Source organism: Morone saxatilis, unplaced genomic scaffold, assembly GCF_004916995.1.
Source record: "Morone saxatilis isolate NCDOM2014 unplaced genomic scaffold, NCSU_SB_2.0 Contig12, whole genome shotgun sequence".
NCBI classification, from domain to species: domain Eukaryota; kingdom Metazoa; phylum Chordata; class Actinopteri; family Moronidae; genus Morone; species Morone saxatilis.
Genome location: NW_023339674.1, coordinates 15,057,402 through 15,084,941, shown reverse-complemented (window position 1 = coordinate 15,084,941; position 27,540 = coordinate 15,057,402). Strand labels below are relative to the sequence as shown.

Below are 27,540 nucleotides of genomic sequence, written 5' to 3'. Positions count from 1 at the left end.
TACACGTTTAATATTTATTCTGTTTCAATTAAATGCATTACATATTCTGGCCAAACCTCCCAATAAGGATTTTTTTTTTCTTACATGTTAGAAAGTACAAAATAAAATACAATTAGCTTTAGTTTTAAAACGGCTTTATGGGTAAGCCTAAGAAACGTAAGTGGTTCTGGATTTGAAAATTGAAGGAGTCTGTACAAGTGACAGCAACATGTCTGTTGGCCTGGAAATGTGACAGAATGAAACCATAAACTTTAGTATGACAAGAGACGGTGAAGAGCAGACAGACGACTCCTGTTCTTTTGTATTTACACTTAAACTGCAATATGAAAGACGCACTGAGTAGGAAGTGCAGCAACCACAGACAGTAAAACACGAGATGGGGAAACTATGGCTGTGCTCATTCGAAACAAGGCCAGAAAGAGAACATCCGAACAGGAAGAAGTGTCCAAAATGTTGTGCACTGTTTGGTCAGAAATTAGCAAAGGAAATGAAAACAAAGGCCTCCTGCTCTTCAACCAAGCCTTCCCTCATTCAGAACCTGTCTATCACAGTTTAGCACTCGGTGTTAAGCAACGTAGTTTTTGAAAAACACAAAATTGCCCAGCAAGAAGAAGAAGAAGAATCACTGGCCGACCGACTGCTGTGTGGGCGTTAACAGGAATGAGGTCGCACTGCAACGGGAGCGTTTATCCTCACAACACAGCAGCAGGTTTTTTTTTTGCAAGTTAAATCGCTGCATAGCCTGAAGTGGACAGACAGAAGACAAACTGCTCCACCAAAACGCAGAGAGACTAATCCACTTTTACTGACTTTGTGTAAGACTTTGAAATCCAGTTAGCCTGTCAGGAAGGCAAAAGGAAAAACATCCTGAAAAAAAAAAATAAACAAGTTCATACAAATGTTAACAAAAGAAGCACCAACAGTGGCACACTTTGAAATCAGACCTGGGTGAGGTTCGTGAAATGGATACCGACTACTTGAGTAAGTTGATTCTTCTTAAAATATACTTCTATCATTAAATATAGTAGTTACCCAAAGCAGCCTCACAGTATGGCCGGATCTGTGTGGATCAATCAGGGTTAACAATAGTATTTAACACAATTCAATTAATGCATGAGTAAACAGAGCAGGTAAATATGATGATGATAACCCAGTTTCTATTATGAAACGTGTCTGGTAATGTCCAAACTTAACAATTTATCATCCACATTTCAGCAAAAAAACAAAAAAAAAACACATTCAGGCCACATTAATAAAATGTCTTGTAATTGCCCAGAATTTGCTTCATACTCATTAAAAGTATTTAGTATTAATACAACTTTTTAGAGCTGAACTATCCAAATCTCAGAAATTGCATGTTGGACAAAGCAGTTATGTTCTTGTTTTGTGAAAACCTTGGTAGTGTGCCCTGAAAATTAATGCTAACTAATATGTAATCGTTACATGATTACTAGATGTAGTTTTGTTCCTTTCAGTGTCTCCCCAAAACATGAACCTTATAACGCACAGAACATATGCTGGGCAAAGCAATACTGATATTTAAAAAGACATTAAAGTGTCTAGAAGCTGAATGTGGTACCTGTGATGGATTTGTTCAATTTTAGTATAAATCTGCACATGCACTTCACATATACGAGGACTGGTAAACTTCCAGTTAAATTAAACAAAAATATCTCCTCTGCCGTCATACAGGACTGGAAAAGTATATGGTCACTCCCTTCCCAACGACTGACTTGCATTATTAAACTTTGTTAGAGTGCCTCCAAAAACACTTTTGTTTCCCGAGCTTGCTGTCTCACAACTACACACAATTCAAGGTTTGGAAGATTAGCCAACAGCGAGAGGGAAATGTGGTGGGGGGGGGTTTCGGGGCTCTAAAAAAATTAGCAAGTCTATTTTTATCCTAAGAAATCTCAAAAAATTCTCAATATAACTTCCAAAGCTAGAATGAGCTGAATTTTAATTAAGTGTAGTGAGCACTGTTATTAGTGGATAAAGACAGGACTTTCGACAAAGCCATTTCAATCTAGTTTTGAGCGTATGTTTAAATAAATTACATTCTGGAGGGTTAATGTGGCATTCGTAGCCTGGTTGTTGAAATAAACAGAGCAATCCTAACATCTGACAATCTCTAAATCCATATTCACTGCATTTCATTCAACAATTGATTCCTTAGAGCATTCACTCCATCTTGGTCCTCTCCTCCAAAAACGAAACCACACAGACCAACAGGATGGAAGAGAAACACGGTACTGCAATGCCAGTGAGCAGTGAACACAGTCTGGGGAGGAGGGGCGTCGAAAGATTCAGAGATGGGTTTATTCTAAGAAAGTCTCTTCAAGGGGGTCAGCAGGTGCTGCTGAATCAGTCCTATACAGTCCCCACTTTGCTTTGGTGCTTTCTGGGCTGGGCCAGGCTGTGCTGTGCCGTGCTGAGCCGTGCCAGTGGGGGAGGAGGAGGGGAGGAGGAGGGGAAACGAGCTCCTCAGGAGAGTTCAGACTTGCTGAGTGCGATGGCCAGCTCCAGGTCTTCTTGTTCCTGCTGGGTGAGCCTGGCAAGTCGCTCCTTTTCCTCTCGCTCGCTCTCGCGCTTTGCCCACTCTATCATGTCTTCCTCTGTTGGATACTGCTCCGTGAACACAGAAAACACACACACACACACCACATCACATCACAAGGGGGAAGGAAAGAATAACACATATGCAAAGAAATATGGGGGGAAAGGAGACACAAACAGACAAACACATGTACAGTTAACAGATTCTCAAAGATGAAAAACTTTTAGAGTCTGCTGTTAACAGATAAACAATACCAACAATACAACAATAACAACAATACCTGGATGATATAATGCATGCCACTATAATGAGGCATTATAAGCTCCATAAAGTAACAGCTAACTGCTAAAGTGTTGCTGTATTTTGTGTCTGACCCTGAACATACACGTAATCTATATTATATAGGTCAATATTAGTTTTCTTTTTAAATGAACACACGACATAACAAACATTTACAATAAAAATACCTTAAATTTGTTTAAGAGTTGTGACCGAGATGAGCTGGATATTTTAGTTGAAAATTGAACTGGTCAGAACTCTGTGGTGGACAAACTACGTAACAGTTTCTCAACTTTGGAATTTCTGAACTATAATTTCTTGTCTTCTTTTTCTTTAAGATTATTTTTGAGGCATTTTTACCGGGAAATGAGGGGACCAGGTACCAGGGATGTTTCAGTTTACATGGTACGCATCTCAGCCCCAAGGCCACTGTAAGTCAATATCAATGTATCTGTCGGGCTCTAACAGTGATGATGCAGTAAGTCACAGAGAAAGACATCCTTAAGTGTACTGTGACTTATGAATCAAATTAAATACATTTCTGTGTCTTGAACATCACACGAAAATTACACCAAACCTTTTATTTTATTTTATTGCATCATAGAAGACACCTCATCTCCCTGTAGTATTTCCACACATCCGGTTTAACTTTTGTGGGGGATACAATGGGCAAGCCATGTGATTTTGGAATGACGGGAATGATGCAAGCTCCCCCTTGTGACATTTCAAAATCAGTCAGGAAATTAATATCGGACTGTACGTTGGCGATTTAGACAGCTTCTTTAAGTCACTCATGTGAGGATATTCATAATCATCCCGATAATGTAAATTAATCACGATGCTCAATAATATCATATATCCCTACCCGCTACCAAAACACAAGCAAACTATGATCATGAAGGATAGTCTTTGCCTCCAGGCATGTGTCATCACACATCTCGCGGTGGCATGTGATCTGGATAAAAGCAGGGACTCAAATGGGATAGAGGCATGAAAACAGGACTCTCCACTTATGAATGAATTGCACCAGTGTGAACAAAATCAAATTTGCATGTTCACAACCACAAAAGGCGAAGGACAGAGACTTTAAAAACACACAGTACGCTGGTTATGTCAGTTAATGATTACAGACCGGACATGTGCTGAGTCAAGGTTCATAACTCTGAATGAATGACAGACAGAAGCCTCACAGTGTGTGTGTTCACCCATGCAAAGGAAAGGAGGAAGCGATGAAGACGTTCACGAGGAGGTATTTTAGAGCTGATGAACTGATGATTTCCGTGTAGAACAGGGCAGAACATGCATGATGAGAACATTTAAGAAACGTGTAACAGATTTAGTAGAGAACATGCATTTATTACTTGTAGGCGATACCTCCCATTGCTGCTTTTAAATATGAATAAAATCAGACATCAATAAAGTACTTAGCAAGAGGAATGATGCGTTTTAATGCGAAACTTAAAGAAACCCTACACATATCTGGTACTTTTGTCTTTACCGTCTTTAGAAGAACCATACTGTTGTTTTTGCATGATTTAGTACAACTCATCCGTCATATTATTGCCAAACATTTTCCAAAGCATACCACGCTGTAGATTATAGGAAGCATTTTTCCGGCTTAGATGTAGCAAAATATGTAAATTTAAACTTTCACAGACCTAAAACTTGCTTGAGATCAAACTATCACAATTAATAACATGTCACATCTTCATTATTGTCAAATGCAAAACAACAATTCAGACATTACATAACCCACAAACAAAAGTAGGCGGCTTGAAAAGGATGAAAATAATCTTGAATTTAAAGCATGCTTTGGAACACGTCAGCGGTGATAAATGTGGTAAATGAACTGCAAATGTAAAAAAAAAAACTTTGGTATGGTGCTTTTAAAGCTCAGGCTTTTGCAGATAGTGGTGTCATGGATGCACATAGAAGCCAGAGATGGTGCCCTTGATTCAACTCTTTATTCAACTTTTTTGACAGAGTAGTAGAGACACAGAGAGAACACAGGCGATCTGTTTCTCAAGCAAACAAGGGCTGAATGATCGGGTGAAAGGAAGGGATGGATGGATGGATGGATGAACAGATGGATGCATGGATAAATAAATAGCGGCATGTGTAAAGGAAAACAAAACACAACACTGATTTGAGGGATGGCGGAGGCAGTGGTATGAGTGAATGAGAGCCAGCTAATCAAACACACAGTTAGTGCGTGCAGGTCGGGGGTTCAACGGGGACATGCGGGGTGCAGTCATGTGACAGAGAGGCAATAGAGGTCTTTTACTAATCGTCATCCATCCCAAATCCACAGCATGACAGCACATTTCTATGCAGTATTACAAAAGGGAAGAACTGAGAGGATTTTAATACTGTTACTAATTTATTCCTGATATGTCAACAGGGGTTCAACCCAATATATAATAATAATAATAATAATAATAATAATAATAATAATAATCCAGTTTTGCCTCAACAATTATAACTTTGTAATTTTTCTGCATGTTAAATATATGATTATATGCACATATTTTAATGAGTCAGAAGAAAGAAAGACAGGGAACTGTAATTCCCTTGTTCTTCTCGGTTAAAGAAGTAAAATTATAACATCAACCTTGCTAGAAATCATTAAATATGGTCTTGCTCCAAAAAGCATCTTTAGTGTAGTTTAGCTGCTACAAAGATTTCCTGGAGCATATTTAATCACTGAGTTTGTAAAACTGATCTCTTTGTGAAACTTCAAGTTTAAAGGTTGAAACGTTCAGTAATGGGATCTCACTAACGATGCAGCGGGCACTGCTCTGCACCTCCTTAGTCAAGGTCAGCTGATGTAATGCCTCTAGGACACAGTTGTGCCGGCTCAGCGATATATTGACTCTGAGTCCAGTCAATGGTCAGACCCAGAATGACTACGTTGAAATTTAGAGATGAAATTTCAGTGTAAAAAGGTGCATAAAATGAAACATTTTTGCAATAAAATATATCTTTCAGAGTGAAATATGCACATGCTGTAATGTCAGTGTGCTGGGTTGGGATGGCTAACAGAAGCCAAATACAAGCAGCCTCTCATCTCTCCATTCACTGCCAACCATTAGGAGGGACTTAATAGGATATAATAAAGATAGTTGTGTATAATCTATTAATTTGTAACACAACTTGTATCTGTTATTACAAATATATCAATGTATCTATCATTTCTATAATGACATTTCTGTACATTTCCTTTTAAAATAAGACAGTGCAACTTCAATCATAGGGCTTAAATTAAGTGCAATCCCAGTATAAATCAGTAACAAAAAATAATTCGATTACAAGTATAAAGAATCTTTACATGGCAAGGAAATATTGCATTCATATTAAAGAGCTAAAATGTACACCAGCAGCAGACACGATGCAGGAAAAACAAACTAAAATATAGAAGAAGCTTCTGTAAGTTTAGCTCAAGAAAACTGTAGCGTTAAGAACCTGTGCTACCATGTGACAGTAAGCTGATTAGTTCACTTCTTTGGGACTTTTTAATGGCAGTGGATGGAGTGATTTTTAAAGCTGGCATGATTTGCTTGATGGTTGTGACTTCATTAAACAACAAAATGCAATTTACTAGCAGGAGAAAAAAAGAGAAGAGGGTGTGACTACTGAGAGTCAGGTGAAGGTGAGGGAGAGGGCGAGAGGGAGGTGCTCACTTTGTCAAAGCTGGCAAATCGGTCAGTTTCCCGTACGTTGTGACGAGGAGGGGAGGAGGGGGCGAAGGGGTCGGCTAAAGGATCCTTAGCAGGCAGGGAAGAGGAGGAGGCTGAGGAGGTGAAGTCTCCTGAAGGCTGCGGGAGGAAGTGCCCTCGTCGTTGGAAGGAGTCAGAGGACTCGGTTTTGGAGATTGACGATCTCTTACCTGATAAGACACAGACAGACAGACAGACAGACAGACAGACAGACGTATACAAGTGTCAGTACAGACACACAGAAGTTATAGCATATTAACACAGACAATGAATACAGATTGAATATAGCAAGTACTGACCTGGAGGTGGAGGAGGTGGTCTCGTTGGCGTACCCGTTTTGGGGGGCAGGGCTGGGGGAACATCGGTGCCGGCTGACTGGCCGTCTTCCTGGAACAGGTTCTTATTGTTGATGCCAAACTGGTCAGCACCGTTTGACTGAAAAAGGAGGTTCACACCAAATCAAAGACATATTTTTTTTAAAACCCAGACAAACACGTGGAGTAGCTACTGTTGGAGGTGGAATCACAGCAGTGCACCATTAATCAATATAATAATCAATATATTGAGGCAACATTTTTAGAACACACATAATAATAATATAATTTATGATATTTCTCATCAGAATGAGAGTTAGAGAGTCCAAGCCAAGATGTACAAGCCTTCCAACGATTTCCTCCCAAAAACCACAAAACACTCAGTCTTCCTGGCCGTTCTGGTTTTACAGCAGAAGTGAGTTCACTGTGTCGCAACAATTTCTACTTCCACTGATTTAACTCACAAGTTGATATTCAGTATTTCACACCATACTGTGTTATTTCAGCACTGTGTAGGTGAAGCATGGGGTACCAACAACAACACTTTATTACCTTTGTCAAGGCACTGAAATCTGCAAAGCCCCCTCCAAACGATTCATTACCAAACACAGCAGCAAATGGATCTGAAACACACGAGCATATAAAAGTCACTGAGCATGTATAACTGGCCACACTCATACAGACACTGTCAATAGTGTATTTTGTACAATATAATTTAAACAGCTGCAAGGGCCTCTGTCCCCAGAGGGTGGCACTATGCCACAAGTCATACCTGGATCGGAGCTGGCGTTGACTGTAGTACCACCTGGAGCAAACGGGTCATTGGTTGCTGCTGTGTCCTTCTAAAAACAGAACATGCAGAACACACAGTGCTTATTACATATTGTGCAATAAACTCTGCTGTTGATATGAACATCCTCAAACTTAATGCGATTAACTGGAACTGTAAGTGATGTAGCTTGTACAAAAATAAAACAAACACCAAATTCATATTGAGCAGAAACTACAGCAATAAAAGTATTTGCCTTTCTTAATTTGTCTTGCTTTCTAAGTCTACACTGACTTAAAAATTTAACTAGTGTCTTAATACCACTTTAAAATGTTAACTGTTCCTTTGGATTATTCTTCAGCAAGGGAGACCTTGCCAAAACAGCAGCATAAAAAGTTGCAGACAAAACAATACAGATATTCAAATAAAACAATACTCTATATTACTACAATCAATAGTATACCTAACCTACCTAACAATACCTAATATGACATTTAGTAATAAATACAAAGCTTCTGCTTGACCTTCTAATACCTATATATTTAAGGCTTTATTATTCTGTTATTTAAACAGACATTTTTAACCATATAAATTACAGGTATATTTGCATAAAACCAAAGGCCTGTTAACTGCAGCGTTTACTGAAATGATGTAAACCTCTAACAGCCTCAGAAAACATCCATGCCTGAGATTTAATTGTTGTTGCCTTATGGCCAATGAGTACATTGTGAGCAGGCTTACTCACCACGGCTAGATCAGAGCTGGGTGAAGAGGAGCTGAAGGGATCTGTCCCTCCGTCCTGAGAACCAAATGGATCTGCCTCCCCAGTGGCGTTGACTTTGCCTCCAAATGGGTCAGAATCAGCCATGTTGTTCCCTGTTGAGCTGAATGGATCCTTGGCTGGATTGATCGGTTTGGAGGTGAAGGGGTCTGGACCTGCTGCTGGTGGAGCTGCTGTGTCATTCAGTTTGGCTGCAAACAGGTCTGGTTCTGGCACGCCAGTAGTGGTACCAAACGGGTCAGCTGAGGCAGCGAAAGGGTCATCTGAGGAAAAGGGCGCGCTGGAGGTCTGTACGAAGAAAGAGTCTGCAGCAAAGGGGTCTGAACCTTTGAAGGGATCTCCTCCAAATGGATCTAAACAGCAACATATACAGAATGTGAACATTTGATATTGTAGAATTGGTACTTTAATACATGATTATGCATTTTTTAAGACATTTGGTCTGTTCATCGCTTTCAAACAGGGATGTAACTTGGACTTGGACTTAGAAATTACCTGCAACATCTGCTTTTCCAAACAGATCATCTTTGAATGGATCATCTATAAGGTTAAAACATATTGTCAATCTTTGGTACTATTGGTTCGACACATTGTAAACACATCATTCTGAAGGAAACCTTAGTATTAAGCCATTTTATTTGTAAGCTGTTCATTAAACTTTAGATATTTGTATGGACTCACGGTCAGTAAAGGGGTCTGAATGAAAGAAGTCTATCTGAGGCAGGGAGGGAGGGCTGGTCTGAGGCGGCATAGAGCGAGGGCCAACTTGAGGTGGTAACGAGGAGGTGGTGGTTTCTGGGGACTCTGCCGGCTCCTGTTTGCTCTCTGGCTCTGGCGATGCAACCTGTTGAACAGCAACAGGACTCCATTGTGTTTACACTACACATTTTGATTAGTTAAGGATTAATCCCTGGAACCCTAATGCATGCTTTGTGTGCTTTTTGAGGACATAGGCATACTTCAGTTACTCTGAGTCTTTACCTTTGGTGGGCTCTCTTTAGGTGATTCTTCTGAATCGTCTACGACCTCCGAGGAGACTTCTGGTGTGGGGCTACTGTGTTCCTGGAGACATGAGAGGACAGCCCAGCTATGACTAGTGTTACTTACATACTCTGACACTTTATAGATTATATTTTACATTTGGTAACATTCTTGGTTTTCAACAAAACATAAATTAAATCTGCTGGTCAGCTTGATGATTGGTGGGTGGTAAAGAAGAAAAAAATGGCACTGCACAGTTGTAGTAGGAAGTGATGTTGTAGGCGTTGAGTGTATTTATTACCCTAACGGTGTTCTCCTGTGGCTTGGCGAGAATCGACACATTATTGTAGATCTCAGCGGAGGCTAGACTAGTATAGAGATCATCCAAGGGATCAGGTTTCAACTTTTCTTCCTCTGGAGTCTTTGGACTCTCATCCTCCTTCTCTTCTTCCTCTTCTCTCTCGTTCACTCCTCCTTTCTCTTTTTGATCTGAATGTTCTTTCTGCTGATTACAGATTAGAGCTGGTTCTTCCTCCTTCAACTCTTTAGGCTGGTCCTCCTGGAAGAGATCCTGCTGGAAGGGGTCCCCCTGGTGCAGCTCTGCAGTGGAGCCTGCTGATCCATTGACCATGACAGGAGAGCTGTCCTGCAGGGCTCTCTTCCAGCTTAGCTGGGCAGTTACTGACCTCTCCTCCACCTGAAGGTCGTTCAGTTTCTGCTGAACCTAAGAGATCAGAGAGATGGAGAGTTTCAAAGAATAACACAGAAAAAACTAAAAAAAAACTATTATTATCATACTTACATATTTTCTTTATTTTAAGTTTTATTATTATAATTTAAAATAATTCTGGTCTTCATGTCTATTTTTATACTAAATTTATTAGTTTTTTTAAAAATTTACTTTAATTTAGTACTTTGTTGTTTATTGAATATACAATCATTTTATTCCTGGTGGAAGAGGCCAGGAGGGGGTGTAAGCAGTGATGTTGAGTTGGGGAGAAACATTGTAAAAACTGAAAATGCATTGTGTATTACTTGCAGTGTTTGGCAGTAAACCATTACTAGCAATAACATTACAGTAACACTAATTAATAATAAACTTAATAATAATAATTATATATATAAATATATATATATAAAAAATAGTAATAATATTGCAGTTATGCCCCCAAAAAATAATTACTTACAACATTACTTTTGTTGTCACTCCCTACTGATTTGAAATCCAACAGTCCAATCACATCTTTGGATTCATTTTTGTAATCGTGGAGGACACTAGCCTGGAAGATGGAAACACTTATATTGAGCAGCTGAAAATATTCACATTTCTTTGATTTTAACTAACAAAACTGGAGTTTAATTGTTGTAAGCCTGAATTTTGGTGAGAAAGGAAACAATTACCAATTTTGTGGGGAGCAGCAGAAAAGTAATACAACTAGTCGTGTAACCAATTACTGTTGGCAGGGAGTAATACATAAAGTAATAATATTACTTTTTTTTTTTTTTTAAAGTAATGAGTAATAAAGAAAGAAATTTGAGTAACCAGCCTAACTCTGATTTCATGTCTATTTGTGTACAATAAAGTATTGTTAATTGTTTTTTTGTTTTGTTTTTTCTGCAGAGAAAATAATCTTTATAAGCATTAAAGACAGATTCACACAAACTGACCTGTGCAACTTGTGTAAAGGAGTCTCGGACAGACTCTTGCAGAGGTGTGAGCTGCTCCTGAGCAGCCTGGACCTTCTCCTGCAGCCTCCTGCTCTCCTCCTGCAGAGCGAGGAGCTCCTCTCGGGCCTGGACCAGCTCCTCCTCATACTGACATATCCTCTGTTCCTGCTCCTCATGCTCCGACTGCAGCGATGAAATCTGTGACAGACGTAGCCATTACGAATAAGCTTGTTTTTACTCAGGAGAATGGACTATTACTATTTAAATTACTGATGTGCTTTGCTAGTGGTCAGTCATTCCTGTAGCTTTTCAGTATTTAAATAAATTAATATGCAGTGAAAAGAAAATCCTACCAGTTGGGTCTCTTGGTTGGTCTGCTGGCGAATAAGAGTCAGCTGCTCCTCCAGAGAGCCTTTCTGTTGGTCAAGTTCCTCGAGGGCCTCTTGGACCTTCTGACGCTGAGCCTGAAGCCGCTGCAGCTCCTCGCTCTCCCTCGCCACCTCATCCTGTAAGTCCTGCAGACATTAAGCCAATGGGGGAGACAGGAGGAAATAAGCATGTGTTTGTGTGTTCTTTCACAGGTAAAACTTAGTAAAAAGAAACAGAGAAAGAGAGAGATGAAAAGGGAACTACTGTGCTGACTAATAAAGGCGAAAACAAAAGGTCAGAAGTTCAGAATTAAGTGGAATTCACAGAGATGACTCATCAACAGAGTCACAAAATAACCAAATGTCAAGCCCACAGAGAGACCAACATCCGTTACAAATCCAAACCAACTGTTTGGTCAACTGTTTGTTAGAAGTAAGCATAGTGGTAAAAGAAAAGAGCAAGGAAACAATAATCAAAAAACATCTCCACCAGTTTCATATGTGAACAACAACAGTTTCACCAAAGCTAAATGTCGTTTTTATTGTTGTCAAACAAAATACTGCATGTAAAAAAAGGAGGTTGCATATGGGATAATAATATGTGCACATCACCTTCAGGGTGCATTGACACATTTGTGCAGATACAGTTGGTTTCTTTAGATGGACGACTAAAATGCTCCATAAAATAGTCAGAAATTTCCTTTACTTAAAACTATTTTAGTATTTTTTTCACTTTATTTAGAGATGGACAGTAGAGACAGAACACAAGGGAAGAGAGAGAGGAGGTAAGAGATGCAACAAAGGTCTCTAACTGGACTCTGAGGAAACCGTGGATGCTGCAATTGTGACCTATAGAATGCATCTTAACCACTAGTCCAAAACCCCACATATACAACTTATATAGGCGGCCTACCTAAGTAATTTACTTCCACAAACACCAAAAAAGATATTTTGTGATTTTGCATGCATTCTTCTCCTTTTCAACTATTTTTTGGAAATGCAGCTGAGAACTCGTATAGATCGGACTGCCTTCTAAAATGGTGCTTTCAAGTGCAAATATATATATACTGGAAAATTACCTCCCTAGTCAGAAATTAGCCTGTGAAACCTTCTGCAACCGACTTTTTAAGTGATGGATGTCAGAGCCAGACCTTATGCTAGACCATATAGGAAAACTACTGGGCAATGGCATGTTTTAAATGGATTTAAATAGATAGCTAATATAGGCTATATATCATATAATAGCCTACATTTGAACAGCAATAAAACACAAATGCTATGATGCAACAAATGTATTTGCATAACTGTGACAGAAACAGAGGGATGATCAAAACAGAGGACAGTGCAACGCAGAGCAACCGTGTTTCTGACCCTGGCGCTCTCAGTTCTGGTGTTACAGTGAATGCAGCAAAGTTGGCTAAACTCCTGCAACCAAGTGTGAAGTCGATCGATTAACTTTTTTTGAGGTGGTGGGAAATATCCCACACAGACAGACAGAGACTAATTTCCCATCAGAAATTTTGGCTGTTTGCTGATATTTAATTCTGCCTGACGACTATATATGACACTGGCAAAAAGCCGGCATATGCTGGCTAACATTAACCCTGGAGCTCCCCGTCATCACTGCAGGTAAAAGTCTCGTAGAGTCTAGACAGGGTAGCCACAACCACAGCGCACAATATGTGATGTCGAGGAACATATTTATAAAACACATTACAGTATAAATAGTCAAAAGCACTCCAGGCTACCCTGCAGTGGAGCTAAGAAATTCAGCTACATCAATTGAGACTCCCTTGAGATCAACCCACACACTCTTGCATCAGACAGAACTCCCAAAAGCGGAGCCGACTAGCCCTTTAAGCCATCAGCACCCAAAAATAGAGTCCATCTCTCAGGCTCAGAGCAAGCAGACACACCTACACAAGGACACCAGCCTCTCCCTCATTGAGAAACATTAACTGTGCAAATGAACAAAAGTCTAAGACTGCTGGCCAAATGAATTATTGATCTCCTCTTCCAGTATATACATTACAACAAAAGTGAACAACTGCTTTAGCACCTACGGCTCTTACCGTGTGTTTTGTCTCATCTGGATTTTTATTTTATTTTATATTAAGAAGGGACAAGCACCAAAAATACATTCATGCTTATACATGTACACTAGCTATGTTTTAACACGAGTCCCATGAAAGGCACCAATTACAGAAAAAAGAGCAAATGTCTACACGACCATGCCATCGATTCTGTCTGCCCATAAATCCTTCTTTCTCTCGGTTTCAACTGTGGGAACAAAGACAGACTGACAGACAAACAAACAGAGACAGCGGGATCCTACCTGCACTTCGTTGCTGCGCTGTCTGATGGCCTCCTCCTTCTCCTTGATCTCATCTTCCACAGAGCTCTTCTCCCTGGGGGCCCAGCACAAGAGACAGGAGTATTTAGCCACCGAGGACAGAGAGGGTAGACCTGGTACTCCAAGCCCACCCAGCCCCAGCCAGCTGTCTTCTTTACCCTGCCCCTGAACCACCATAATGTCCTAAAATCACAACTCCACAGTACAGAGGAAGTCGTCCAAATGTCTGCAGCTACAGTAGGTGTGTGTCTGTGTGTGTGTGTGTAAGGTAATATGAAGAAAGGTGCAGCGTGTGTGACACTTCAGGGCTGCAGATGCACGGCGCTGTAATCGCAACGTACAAAGTGTGCATGTGCTTGCTCTGTCAAATGTGTGGGAGATGAGGAGTGAGACGCAGATGGCAGCCTTGAGGATGGAGGGAGGAAGAGAGGGAGGAGGGACGAGTAATGATGAGCCAACCAACAGCATCTATCATTTGTGCCGCCCTTATGTTCATCCTCTCACTCTTTCATCCACCCACCTAGAGAGGAAACGGGGTGGGTGGGGTGAGGAGTAGGGATGCAGAATAACTGTTTAACTGACATTGATAAATGTGTATTTTATTTTCTGCTATTACCAATCATAAAAAAGGCACAGCAGAAATGTTTCAGTTTACTTCAAAGGTGTGCTAAGGTGTTACAGTCAAGTTGTTGATACTGCATAAGACAAACCTCATCATTAATCATGACGGATATAAATGATTATAATACGCAGGAAGAAAACCAATTCATTTTGCACCCATCCAACATTGTATTGTTTTGGATTTTATTCACATGCTTATCAAACTTTTTTAACTCAGACTTCTTAAACATATTAAAACAATTTAAAAAAGGTGCATTATGTATGTATGTATGTATGTATGTATGTATGTCTGTCTAAAATGTATAAAAATAGAAACAACACAAACATAGAGGCAAAGCACAACATCGAGGAATTGTCTTACAAATATATATCCTGACTAACACTTGGATTTAAATGCGCCTTTCAGTAAAACTGTGTCGGGAAGAAATACTGATAGGTACTGGCATTTCAATGTGTTACATTTTCAGAGAGAGATTCTAATTCTACTTGATCAACCCTCTGTTACTATTTTTGTAATTTTCCAGCAGGCTGCTCCATTGTTTTCACACATAGCTAATTACTGCTGTCTGTTCAGGCAGACAGAATATATAAATAATCATAAATAATAAATAATGTGCATTGTTGTTTCAGTTCTGAAAAGAGTATTCGTACACCATAAACAAAGATTAACATTTTAGTATGCATTATGTAAACAGGCATAAGCCTTAAAAAGTACTTATCCCTTGCCATCCCATTTCAACACCGACTGAAAATAACTGCAGCTATTTTTATATTCTCTCTCCTCTCACATCAAAATACGCTATTCCCTCGGTACCAGTACATCTTCTACCAGCAAACCAACAGTCAAGTATCACTCCCATCCCCATCCTCTTACCCATCATCATCAGCATCCTCCTCATCTTGAACTGATGGTTGCTGCCACATTTTAAAGCAGTTGCAAACATGGATCATCTTTTAAAGCTCTTCTTGATCTGCTGCTTGTCTGGAAACTGACAGAGATCAGAGTTTGATCTCTGTCAGTTTCCATTTCTCTCCATCTGTCATACCTCTCCTACCTCGAACAGCTGTCAATTAGTGTCTGTGTGTGTGTGTGCACATTTGTGTGTGTATGTACATTTGTGTGTGTATGTATCGAAAGTTAGGGGGGGTGGGGTAGAAGGAAACTCTCACTTCTCATTCTCAGCTTTCATTAACAGGAAGCTAAATTCTGTTCCTTATGAAATTTAAATCCATAACTGATACTGATAACCAGCCAACAGTGAAACCAAGAGTAAATGTAAAAGAAGAACTGTTACTGAAATCTGTAATTTGGTATTTAAGACTATGCCAAGCTAAAGCAGGTGTCCTCTGTCTTCCTGACTTTTTTCCAAATAAAAATGCAGAAGTTAATTGTTAAATAAACGTATGTGGTAAAATTATCTCATTGCTCGATGTTTTAGACCAGGAAATGATGACCAAGAAGAGATGAAAAAATAGTGTATAAAGTCTGTCACTCTCCTTCTTCCGCCTCACAACAAACAGCAGCTACATAACTCGCTTTAGAACCATCTGCTATGTTTGGTGCTATGTTTGGTAGCCTGCAGCAAAAACATATTTATTTATTTCCACTGAAGCTGTGGGTGTGAGCGCTCAGAGAAAGTCTGAGAGAGTGATAATGCTTTGTACCTTAACCAGTGTTTCCCAGTATATACACAATATATTTGGGCATCCCACCCAGTTCTCTCAGTTTGTGGGAAACACTGCATCCTGCTGGTCAGTTCAGGATACAGTCACTTTACTCTGACAGCAGACTTTCTATGTCCTGGGTTTTTATACAAAGAATGTGACCGAATGCAATTCAACATGGTTATACTGAACAATTTTTCCAACGTCTTTTTACATGCGTAAAAGCTGTGCCTCACATTAAAATGTATATTTTTGAATGATAACATTTGATGTACATCATAGTCAAAAGTCTATTTTATCATCTACTTTGGACAGTGAACATCCAAACATCAATTAGTGAAAAGTCTAAACAAGTACAGGCCATATTTAGGCTACCTCTTATCCCCACCAGTGACATAACCTGCATCAATATGGCTTGAGTAAGACTATTTATGGTTTTTACCGTTTTATTAATATAAAAAACAACAACTCACCTTTGTAGTTCGACAATCTCGTTACTGAGAGAGTCCAGCTCCTTGATCGCAGAGAAGTCAGCTGCCAGGTTAACAACGTTGTTCTGGAGAAGAAATGAGGATAAAAGAGGATTAAACCCACTTCTGAAGGTAAAACACCATAGCATCCTATACTCTAGGCTAAGAATTACCTGTAACCACACATGGAAGGTAGATTCATTTTGTAACACTAAAGACAATGGCTAAATGAAATGAAAAATCCTGGATACTTAGGACATATTACAGCACATATTACAACTATCACAACAAAAACAAATAAACAGAGCTACACTGATGGCTTTACAAAAATTACACACAAAACCACAGATGGAGACACAAAATGGAAGGGATGGAAGGGAAACAGACTTAAGAGTAATGCTACTGGGAGGATACTAGTAATGTTCAATTACATCTACTGTGTTTCACTTTAATCTGTAATATTACAAACGGTGGAGACTCCGTCTCTTTTCCGTTCTACAGAGGTAAATCAAAGAAACTTCAAGCTTTTGTTTTGAATCTACAGACTGGACATGGTGCCAACGGTGCATCCCAAAATACTTAAAACAGCAGCCTCTGCTCTTATCAGCTCACCTCCTAAATACTTTAGACAGCTAATGATGAGAAAGTCAGGGACAAATACTGATTTAAATATGATTTAATTGTAGCTAGAGCGAAACAAGATGCCAAAGAGAGGCAGCCTGGTAAAAGTAATGAGATGCCTTCGAGTTAACTACCACACACTCACTCACTCACTCAGGATCATCCCGCTGCACACGTGAAGTGGAAAAAAAGTAAAAATGTAAAGAGTAGGCACAGAGGGAACAGCATAAGGAGGAAAACAAAGACACACACCTGTTAGCTTAAAAGAAAAAATCAAAACTGCACGAGAAGAAATAATGCTAAATAATAAAAAGAAACTTATTTTTTCTTTTATGAAAATATACAAATGTAAGTCAGTTATGATAGCATACTGCAATAATAATATACAAAACATAAAAAAAGCTAGAAGTGTAGGATTAAAGACACTGAAAAAACACTGCCACATGTCTTTCTGTATATTTAACTGTGAACGAGCAATAAGACACAATTCACACAACTACTCAGCTTACTATACCTCACTTTTGCTGGTTACAACTGTACAATGTACGGTCTTTAGATCTAATAACACCATCAATCTCTTTGTTAGGGATCAGTTCTGAACTAGGTTCCCTTTAAGTTACAAAAGTATTCTCATTTTCTGTAGCGTAGGCTCATCTTCATTTCATCCATGTGTCATTGTTATTTATAGATCACATGAGCGCTCTGAGTGTCTCACCTGTTTGATGTTTTGTCTGTCAGACGGGGGGATCATCTCTGAGGAGAGACTCTGCGGAGGGTCCAGGCCTTTAGTCAGCTTCTGATTGATCAGATGGAGAGCCAGGGCAAACTGCTCTCTGGTCAGTTTCCCGATGTCTCCAATGTCACAGAGTTCCCTGAGAACACAGACAGACACAGGTTACATAAGGGAATAATGATTTACCCCTCGGGCAACGGCTATTTTTGACTGATCACCATGTTCAGTGGTTTTGGAAGCCAAAACACGCGACAGTCAAAACAGGTCAGAAACTGATCAGCCGTGTGAAGATAAAAATCCATATGATGTGATATTCTCCTGGTCGATGTGTCAGCACACACTGTACTGCTATAAAGACAGCTGCTGTTATTATCCTGCACCACTATCACCTCAGACTGAGCTATTACAGTTAAAATGACAGTCATTATTTGTTCCCTCCATAGATTATCAGAGTCATAATCATAGGCATTATGTTTCAGTGACTTCATTTGAAAAATATAGACCAGTGTGTGATTTTACATAATTTATGCACGCCAATAAAATTTAATTAAATAAAATGTATTCTTGTTTGCATTGTATTTACTTAATATTACATTCTAGTGTAACATACTGTTACTGTTGCTGTTATTTCCTTCTACTCTGTACCTATGACATCTATTACATGTCTTTCTGTCCTGGAAGAGGGGATCCCTCCTCTGTTGCTCTTCCTGAGCTTCCTTCCTCTTTTTCTCCCATTAAAAGTTTTTTTTTTGTTTATTCAAATTAAGGATAAGGATAGAAAATGTCATATGCTGTACATTTTGTGATTTGTGGAAAATATAAATATAATTTGGACTTGACAAGAGACTAAAAATAATAATAAAGTCAAAATGTTTCACATCAGTGAGCTACACAATTGAGTTTTACAGAACTAGCGTTTAATGCTGCCGAGGAGAAGGGTCCCTACTTACCAGATACGTGCGAGTGTGGCAGAGGGAAGCCCAGTCTTGAGGAAGATATCTCTGACTTCAGGTCCAGACACGAGACCATCCATGTCACTGTCTGTCTTGCTGAATAGCTCATCATACTTTGCTTTGTCGGCTGGCGACACCACCCACTGCAAAGGCAACAAAACAGACTTTCAACATGCACCAGAGTTGCTTCGTAATACAACTTAATCCAACCTATGCAGATGACGTAACACTAACTCAAAACGTACTTACCTTAAAACTCCCTCTTGTCTTTTTCTTACGAAAAACACACTGGCCTATCCAGTTTGAAATCATTTTAAATGTTTATTGTTGCAGCTATGTGGTTGGAAAATAAAGGTAGTGCATGCACAGGAGAGATGGGTCTGGTACTCACAGGGGCAGCTGCTGGTGTTGGGACAGGAGCTGGGGCAGGTTTAGGGGGGTGGGGCATGGTCTTAGAGCCAGCGTGGGAGGAGCGACTGTCTTTGACTGAGGGGGGTGAGGGTAACAGGGGCATCACGGGAGGCACCGAGGGTTTTTTCCTCTTGGAGGGAGGAACCAAGGGAGGTGGTAGGGACATGGGAACAGGCTCTCCCTCCAGAGCTCTGTACACCAGATACATCGCCTGGGAAAGGGCAACAGAAATCAATGACAAAAGGCAATTACCCATGAACCAGTAGTCATTCAGTCTTCACACTTCTTCCACATGTGTGGAATCCATTCCAGTCAGGGCTACAGAAATGATTTCCAAAGCCTGTAACAGCTTCCAAGATTGTATGTATAATATAAACACACATATATACAGAGAAACAAAGAATTGTGTGTGGAAACTTTCAAATCTATTACTAGAGCAACAAATTTCAGATAGTTAACACTAGGGAAAAACACTTTACTGAAAGCAATTGATAGAAAACCTTGACATGATTTAGATGCTGTAATATACTGAGGGAAACAGTAGAGTTGAATAAAGCAGTTAAATAACAAGCTGAAACTAACTGCAGACTATAACTGTAACCTATGTGGTTTCTTTCTATATGTGAAAGTAGCTAATTTCTTACCACAGAAAATTCATCTCTGTCCAACATGCCATCTCTGTCGATGTCACTGAGCTCCCACACCTTCAACACACACAGACATTATTGTTAAGCTTGCATCATTACAAAACTATATGATAATGGTCCCTGAAAGTCCTGACTCACTACTGGTTCTCACTTCCGCTCCAATTTCTTCCCAACTGATTTTTAATTTCACATCCTTTTTTAAAAAAAACTTTCTGCATTCTATTTTTATATAACTGACTGTTACATAAAAAAAACATTGTGTTAGCAGTAACTAACAACGCTTACTAGTTAGCTACAACAATAACTAGTAATTATTCAGTTGTTTTTAAAAGTATAGGAATTCTCTCTCTAGACATTTGCATGCATGATTATGTTTAATCACTCTGTCAATTGATTAAAGCTTTGTTTGGGGATCATACCCTGCCAAGGATGTCCACTGGCAGTTTGGAGTTGAGCAGGACAGGCTTGACTTTGTCTCCTGTTAGAATCCCTCCCACTGGACCCAGACTGTCAAATATGGAGTCAAACTTCAACTTTTCCTCAGGCTGGGGGAAAAAAACAAAACAGATGTACAATAGGATTCAAACTTGATGTAGTCCTATGTTTGTTGAATAATGATATAGCTTGTGAGAAAGTTCAACAAGCAAATTCACAAATATAAGCTGTGAAAATGAATGATTCTGCTATTGTGGGTGTCAAGCTGCACTCTGCCTTTAAAGTTTTCTAGGCACTACTCAGCAATGTTCATGAACAAACAGTGTTGACATTGTATGGCTGTAAATGTCTGTCATATTTGAGCTGACTTGATTTATTTGACATGTTCATGAACACAACATAAAAGATCAGACTGTGATGAATAATTCTATACTGGAGGAATTCTCCATCAGTATAAGGAAGACAAAGACATCAATGCAAATTACAAATTAAACATAAATCACTGTAAAGAGAAAAAGATTAACCTGTAAGTGCCTCACCTTAACGACCCAGGGAATGTCAACAGCCACTCCTCCTGCTAACAGCGGGCTGCTTGTGTCATGCTGGAGACAAACATAACTCATAAATAACATAATAAAATAATATGTTTAACTGCTGTAGTAGTAAAATAAAAAGAATAGAGCAGAATTTAAGCTGTCTGTCATAATACAAACACCTCTGACTATACAGTATTTATATATATGTATCGTAATATGGGGTAACTTCAAATCACCAGCAGCATTTATAGCATGGACAGAGCTTACTGAAGAGCACAATAACAGACTTACAAATTTGGGGGGAGGAACAGCCACATTAAGGCTCTTGAGCGCCACCTCCAGGCCATTCTGAGCACAGGCCACCAGCCGCAACGCTATGAAGAATTGCTGAGGGGCACAGTATGTGACATAAATCCAGTGATCATATGCACTTGATTCACATAAACCAAACAAATCCGCAGTGCGTTCATACCTGCTTGTTAAGAGAGCCTTTACGTTCAGAGTCTGCCAAATCCCAGATCTACGGAGAAACATTTACACATTTATTACCATTAACAATAAGTAAAAAGTAATGCTGCTCCACTGAGTCTTTGCTCACCTTCCCCAGGACCAAGTCAGCCAAGCCCGACCTCTTCAGGAACAGAGCTGCATCAGCTGCTGCCACCCGCCCACTACCAGTCGGATCAACCTGCACACAAACGCCAAACACATACAGCCGGACACACTGTCATTAGAGCTCATACCATCTCAGAAGCATCAATAATAGATCTTTACTGCTAAGAAAGACACCAAATAGGCAATAGCTTTAGACCACAACACTGGAGGAAGGCTGTGAGCACATTCTTAGCAGGGAGAGGGAAACAAATAAGTAAGAAATAAAAACTATGAGAACTGCCCTGTGGAGTAGAGAGTCTAGGAGTCACTTAAATCAATACTGATAACAAACAAAGCTATTTTCTCAGCAGTCTATTAGCTTGATATTGGATCTGTTAGTAGTCTTTCATGAGGTTCACAGCAAGCTCCCCTGACATGTTGGGCAAAGGGAAACATTATTAATTCATAGAGATACTTCCTTTACTGGACAAAGAGAGTGGAACAGACAGAAGATAAGGCAGATCACTGCTTACTGCAACACTACAGTTTAGCTAAAACTATAGTTTAAAGAGTCAGTGCAACAAAATTATAAAAAAAACAAGATGAGTATTTCTCTCTCCATCTCCTTTTTTGTACTTTAAATCAATAGCAATTTAAATCACAATACAGTAACAGTCAAATCATCTTAAAATTACAATATCAAACAATAATAATGGGCTCACTACTTAATGATAACATTTTAACCACTGTGGAATAGATACTGTTTTATAAAAGAAACCATAGGCTAATATCAATAAACCATATAATTATTATTTTTTATAAGCTATATACATACCTGACGATAGTATTTGTCATAGATGGGATTTCCACTGGAGAGCTGCTGAGACAGGAAAAAAACATTACAAAATGCAAATGTAAGTTTACAAAGTAAATCCAAACAGCGTCAACTTTTATCACACTTATAAGGACCTTTCAAAACTGTGTCCGCTCATGTGGCCTCTTTTAGGTTTCTGCATGGATCTTATCAAATCCCTAAAGAATTACCTTTAAAAGAGAATAAACGTATACTTTAAAATGCTTTCTTCAGATTCCATTTACAAGCTCAAGTGGTAAACAAGTGCCTGTTGGCTACAGTAAGTGTGCCATCCACTGAGCCAAGGCAGCTGTCAAAAAGAAGACTCATCCATTACAGATGGAGGATGCAGAAACACAGACTACAACCAATATGTTCAAATTCAGCATTAGTTTTCCTCATCATCCCCATAGATATTTCTGTCACCAAAACGGCTGAACTGTTTGTCAATGGCCCAAAACATCTGCCAGGGAAAAATGAACAGTGACTTTGATCACTGCTCAGACAAAAGGAACAAATGCAACATGTCATTTAGTTCACTGTGCCGAAGAACTACTCTCGTAAGACCTGTTTGTTAAAAGACGACACAGTGGTCGTCAACATACATTGTTGTAAGATGGCTTAACTAAAAGTAGCATGAGGCAACATGACGACTCCAGACATCACAGTATGCTACACATGTCTGATTTGGGCGGCAACTAATAATTATTGTCTTTTTTCAAATAAACTGTCTATTATTTTTTTGATTAACCGACTAATAATTTTGTTCATAATTATCGGGAAAAGTTTCCATGTTCATGTTGAGGTGTCCACATTTGCTAAGGTGGAACCAGTAAATGTTGGTATTTTTGCTTGATAAATGACTTAAACAATTGATTATCAAAGTTGCCTGCAATTAATTCTCTCAATCAATTAATGGTCTCAGCACTAGGTAAGTAATTTCAATTTGAGAAGCACTTCGACTGTGTGCTTCCTGACAATGCTGTGGATATTTTGGAGAAACACAGTATGTGTCTTAGGCCACACTTTGAACTTCGATGAGTCACAATGAAACAGAAGGTGTCTGCTGAATTGCACGCAGCGAGAATCATGACTTGTGAGCTTTCTGACTTCAAGATATAGACTGCACTTCCTCAGACTATTGATAGTCACCTTTAGATAGTTAAAGCAGGGCGTCACTCCACAGACAACAACTAATTTAACCTTGTGTCACATCCTCCCTAAACACCCTCCTTTCCTCTGTTAATACAATTGTCCGCTGCTGGGCTGAACAGGAAAAGAATCAGCATTCCCTTCTCCGTATAGCTGAAACTGGCAATTGGTTGCGTGTGCTTTTAACTCGACAGGTGCAGTGCAGGAGGAAAGGAGCGGACAGTAATTGTCTGAACTGTGTGAATCAACTGGGGAGTGGCTATTCAACCAGTGGGTAAAGCTGTCGTAATGCTCCTCCACAGAGAAACAAGCAACGTCAATCCATAACGTGAAACTAAAGCAAGAGTACAGCAGAGACCTGTTAAAAAGTCTTGTTACAGAGTTGCACATGTAGCTCGGACACAGAGGAACAGAGGAAGACTCACAAGTAAACCACAGCCTGCGATCAGCATAGTTATCCGTCAACTGACAATTTACAGCGAGATAGCTGTTCATACACACTTATCTGTCTCTGGCCAATGCAACTTATTTCTGCGAAACACAATAGTGTGCCTGGAACTGATGGTGGCTGTAACACTGTGGTCATTGTACTGGTGACACTTTAATTGAACACTGAAAAAACACCCCTCAATCATTCCCCAGCGAGCCCATACAAAACTGCAGCAGATAGCGAGATACATTACAGGGCAGGAGTCGACGGGCCCGTCTGGTTTGTTCTAGTCATTTCAAATCCCCTGATGCACCCGTGGCAATAACGCACGTCAATGTCACCAACAACACTGAGGAGAAAGTCAGTTTTGGGATTAACAAATGGTAAAACTAAACAAATGTGACCGACAGACAGATCAGTGAAGTCTCACAACACAAAGAGATCAACACAGGTTTTTAAAACTAATCTGTGGGGGTTAATGATGGTCACACACAGCTCCTGTCTGTTGTTAGTGGCAACAGGGGCTCAGGTAACAAGTCTGGGACTGTATTATCAGACATATACCTGCTAAATAACTTATTTAGTATGCAAACAAATACATTTCCACACATATTGCAGGGTTTAAATGTAGCTAGCAGCAGACTGACATTTTGTGACAGCAGTGCTGGCTAGTGGCTACTTAAGCTCACTTCCTCTTGCTGGTTACAAAACAACTGACAACACTATTTTGAGTTTTTTCCTGTTAACATTATGGACACAAAACAGGCTAACGCTGTCCACTCTTCAGAAAGGTCACGAAACAACTAACCCAGTCAGTGAAAAGCCTGTTTACTAACGATAGCAATAATAAACAGGTCGGTTATTCAGTCTGACCATATAGCAAGCTACATCAGCAGCAACGGGGAAATCCCAACGTAGCGTTATAATGTGTATAATGTGTATAATGTAACGTAACTTGCTTCATTTGTAGCGGACAACAATGTTAGCAGAAGCTCTTCTACATGACAGTAAAGCCACAACAGAGCCACACATGAGTATCTCGCATTAACATCTCTTTGGCCAGGACCAACGAGCCTGCAGCAAAACGTGATATAATAATAACATATGCCCTCCCAAAACCGAAACGAAGCTTAGCAACGTTACACGGATTAAGTTTTGATAAAGCGGCTGTAGAAACACACCCAACACTAAACACACTAACTAGCTGTTAGCTCACAGGCTAGCTAGCTACGCCCTTACGCAGTCCCCAAAGAGATTAAGGCAGAAACTTTTCCCAGTCACAGCAGGGCTAAACTTCCAAAAAGAGGGACGAGGGTCGAGGTAAGCTCGCCTTTCTGCCTGCCCGGGTTCACTAACGCTGCCGAAATGTCTCCGAGCAGCACAGGCAGAGGCCGTGAGACGTTTGCTGTCGTTATATTTGAGTTGTAAGACAGTGTTACCTGAGTAAGAGTAAGAGAGGCAGCCATAGTGTTTCTGTTTCCCACTGCTTTCATGCTGCGCTGCTGCCAGACACAGACAGAGGCCGCTGAAAAACCTGGCACTGGACCTCCGAGACAGGAATCAGACCCAACACACCACTGCAGACTTTACGCACACACATTATCACCTGCTGTCCCGTCAGCCAGGACAACACAGGGGACAGAAATAACATGAGTTTATAAAGAAACAGATTGGTTTGAGTAATGAGTTTAAGAAAAGACTGGGGCCATGAGCCGAGGAGTGTGTGGGAGGGTACGCTGGGGGGCAGTGTATCCTCCCACCAGTGCTTCCTTTTATTAATCATTTGTATTTATCATGTTTTATTTTCACCACATGAAGGTTTATGCAAAACACAGATATGTTTTCGTTATAGGTAATTTTTACATTCACAAGTGTACTTTTTTTTAAAAAAGTTGGTCAAAGCTTAAATACTTTATTTGTGAATTACTTAAAGATTTTCTTTAAATCCTTAAGACAAGTGGAAAAGAGACATAAAGCCCCTTTAAGTTAATTTTATTTAATCAATGTTCTGTTTTTCTCATTCATTGTTAACATTCACTGATGATGCCTGTTTGTTACTTGAAGAAGCTTAATAAAGTTACCACAAAAAAAAAAAAAAACCCTCTTCACGCAACCAGAAATAGACATCAGTGAGGATCATGAATTCTTTATCTGTAAATCTAAATACTGGCCACACAGTTGTCAAATTTTATTTAAATATGAGTGCAGAGATAGTGAACAATATCTACCATGTGTATGTTTTTAATTGTAGGAAGTAGAGGTTGAAGTAAAAATACTCCATAATAAGCAAAAGTCCTGTATTCAAATACTTACTAAATAGTACACAAGTACGCTAAAAGGTCCTTTTCACAACGTTTACTATTATATTATTATTACTACCATTAGATAGAGCTAATTTTAACTTCTCACATCTCAGATCATGTGTTGTATGTGAAATCTGAAAGTAACTAGTAACTAATAGTTGTCTGCATAGATAAATGCAGTGGAGTAAAAAACTACAACATATCCCTCAGAAATATTATGGATATAAGTATAAAGTATCATAACATTAAATTTAGTGCCTGTCCAAGTCCAGCACTTCTATAAAGTAACAATTAAATCAGTTGAATGAACAAGAAAACAAGTAATGCTACTAGAGAAACACTCTACAGGTCTGTGTAATCCATTAAATGAAATAACTTTAAATATAACAACACAAAACTGAAGAGAACGTCTGTTTTCTTCTGGTTGTTTTATTGGACAGATCACCTGTCTTGGTTTTGTTTTTTTACACAGCAACATGAAAATCATCCCACTTCAATTACTACCATTAGTACAAAATGTGTCTTTTACAAAAGGATCATCTCTCAGACTGTTGGGGACAGTGTGTTGGGTTACAGCAGTGCAGAGATATTAGCATTATAAATGAGGAAACTGGTTGTGTACGCCAACTACAAGTAAACCTAAAGTGAACACGTACCAAATGAACGGAAGCTTTCCTGCTACTGGAGTGCTCTTTAATGTACATCTGAGTTTGAGCACAGTTTATTTAGACACAGAAGACTACAGTATGTGCATTGAAGTGAAAAAGTGTTAACTATACAGTACAAAACTATGTGAGGGATTTAATGTTAGAGCACCCCAAATTACCATCCTATGGACGATGGCTTTATTGTCAAATATAGTCAACCCTGATGCACTCGTCCCCATGCTGTTAACCCTCGTTTGAATTAGCGGTTTAATTAAGAGCAGGCGAGATAACCTGCATGATGATGCCCGACCCTGTCAAATCCTTTGAGATTGACGTAGCTTTATAAGGGGACCGCGAGGGGATCTTGAGACAAAGAGATATGACTTGACTGCAAAAGATTAACAAAAAAAAACCCCTAAAAAACAAAAATGTGACACAGATTAATAAGACAAACATGAGGTAAACAAAACATTTCCATTGTATCATCCACAAACCAAACATAGCTTCTTTTTTTTTCATGTCACCACAACATTATACTTCATAAAAACCCAGATTTTTGCTGAACACAAATGATTTGTATATTTCTGTTGGGTATAAACTGCGAAACAATTTTAATTTGATGATCTCCTGTCTTGGCATTCGTTATGACATCTTCATTTTTTCCCTATTACTATTCCTCATTT

The 27,540-nt window shown here is 39.4% G+C and overlaps 1 protein-coding gene across 4 annotated transcripts; it reads right to left on the bottom strand.

The window, feature by feature from the left end:
* eps15 (epidermal growth factor receptor pathway substrate 15) lies at positions 1-25,557 on the bottom strand. Of its 4 annotated transcripts, none has more exons than XM_035653092.1 (26): positions 25,347-25,557; positions 22,308-22,352; positions 21,477-21,566; positions 21,351-21,398; positions 21,170-21,265; positions 20,882-20,944; positions 20,327-20,452; positions 19,905-19,964; positions 19,241-19,471; positions 18,847-18,992; positions 17,879-18,035; positions 16,546-16,628; positions 13,769-13,841; positions 11,419-11,580; positions 11,066-11,263; positions 10,585-10,677; positions 9,699-10,121; positions 9,398-9,478; positions 9,098-9,260; positions 8,912-8,956; positions 8,381-8,769; positions 7,639-7,708; positions 7,419-7,489; positions 6,852-6,987; positions 6,517-6,722; positions 1-2,625 (listed from the first exon to the last, which is right to left on the bottom strand). In XM_035653092.1, the coding sequence occupies exons 1-26, from the start codon at positions 25,398-25,400 to the stop codon at positions 2,485-2,487; spliced, it is 3,450 nt and encodes a 1,149-aa protein (XP_035508985.1). In that variant the 5' UTR covers positions 25,401-25,557; the 3' UTR covers positions 1-2,484. The 4 variants fall into 4 exon arrangements, with proteins under 4 accessions (XP_035508985.1, XP_035508986.1, XP_035508987.1 ...); XM_035653093.1 differs by having other exon boundaries at positions 22,308-22,349; positions 25,347-25,556; XM_035653094.1 differs by lacking the exon at positions 10,585-10,677 and having other exon boundaries at positions 25,347-25,554.
* Positions 25,558-27,540: the final 1,983 nt, after the last annotated feature.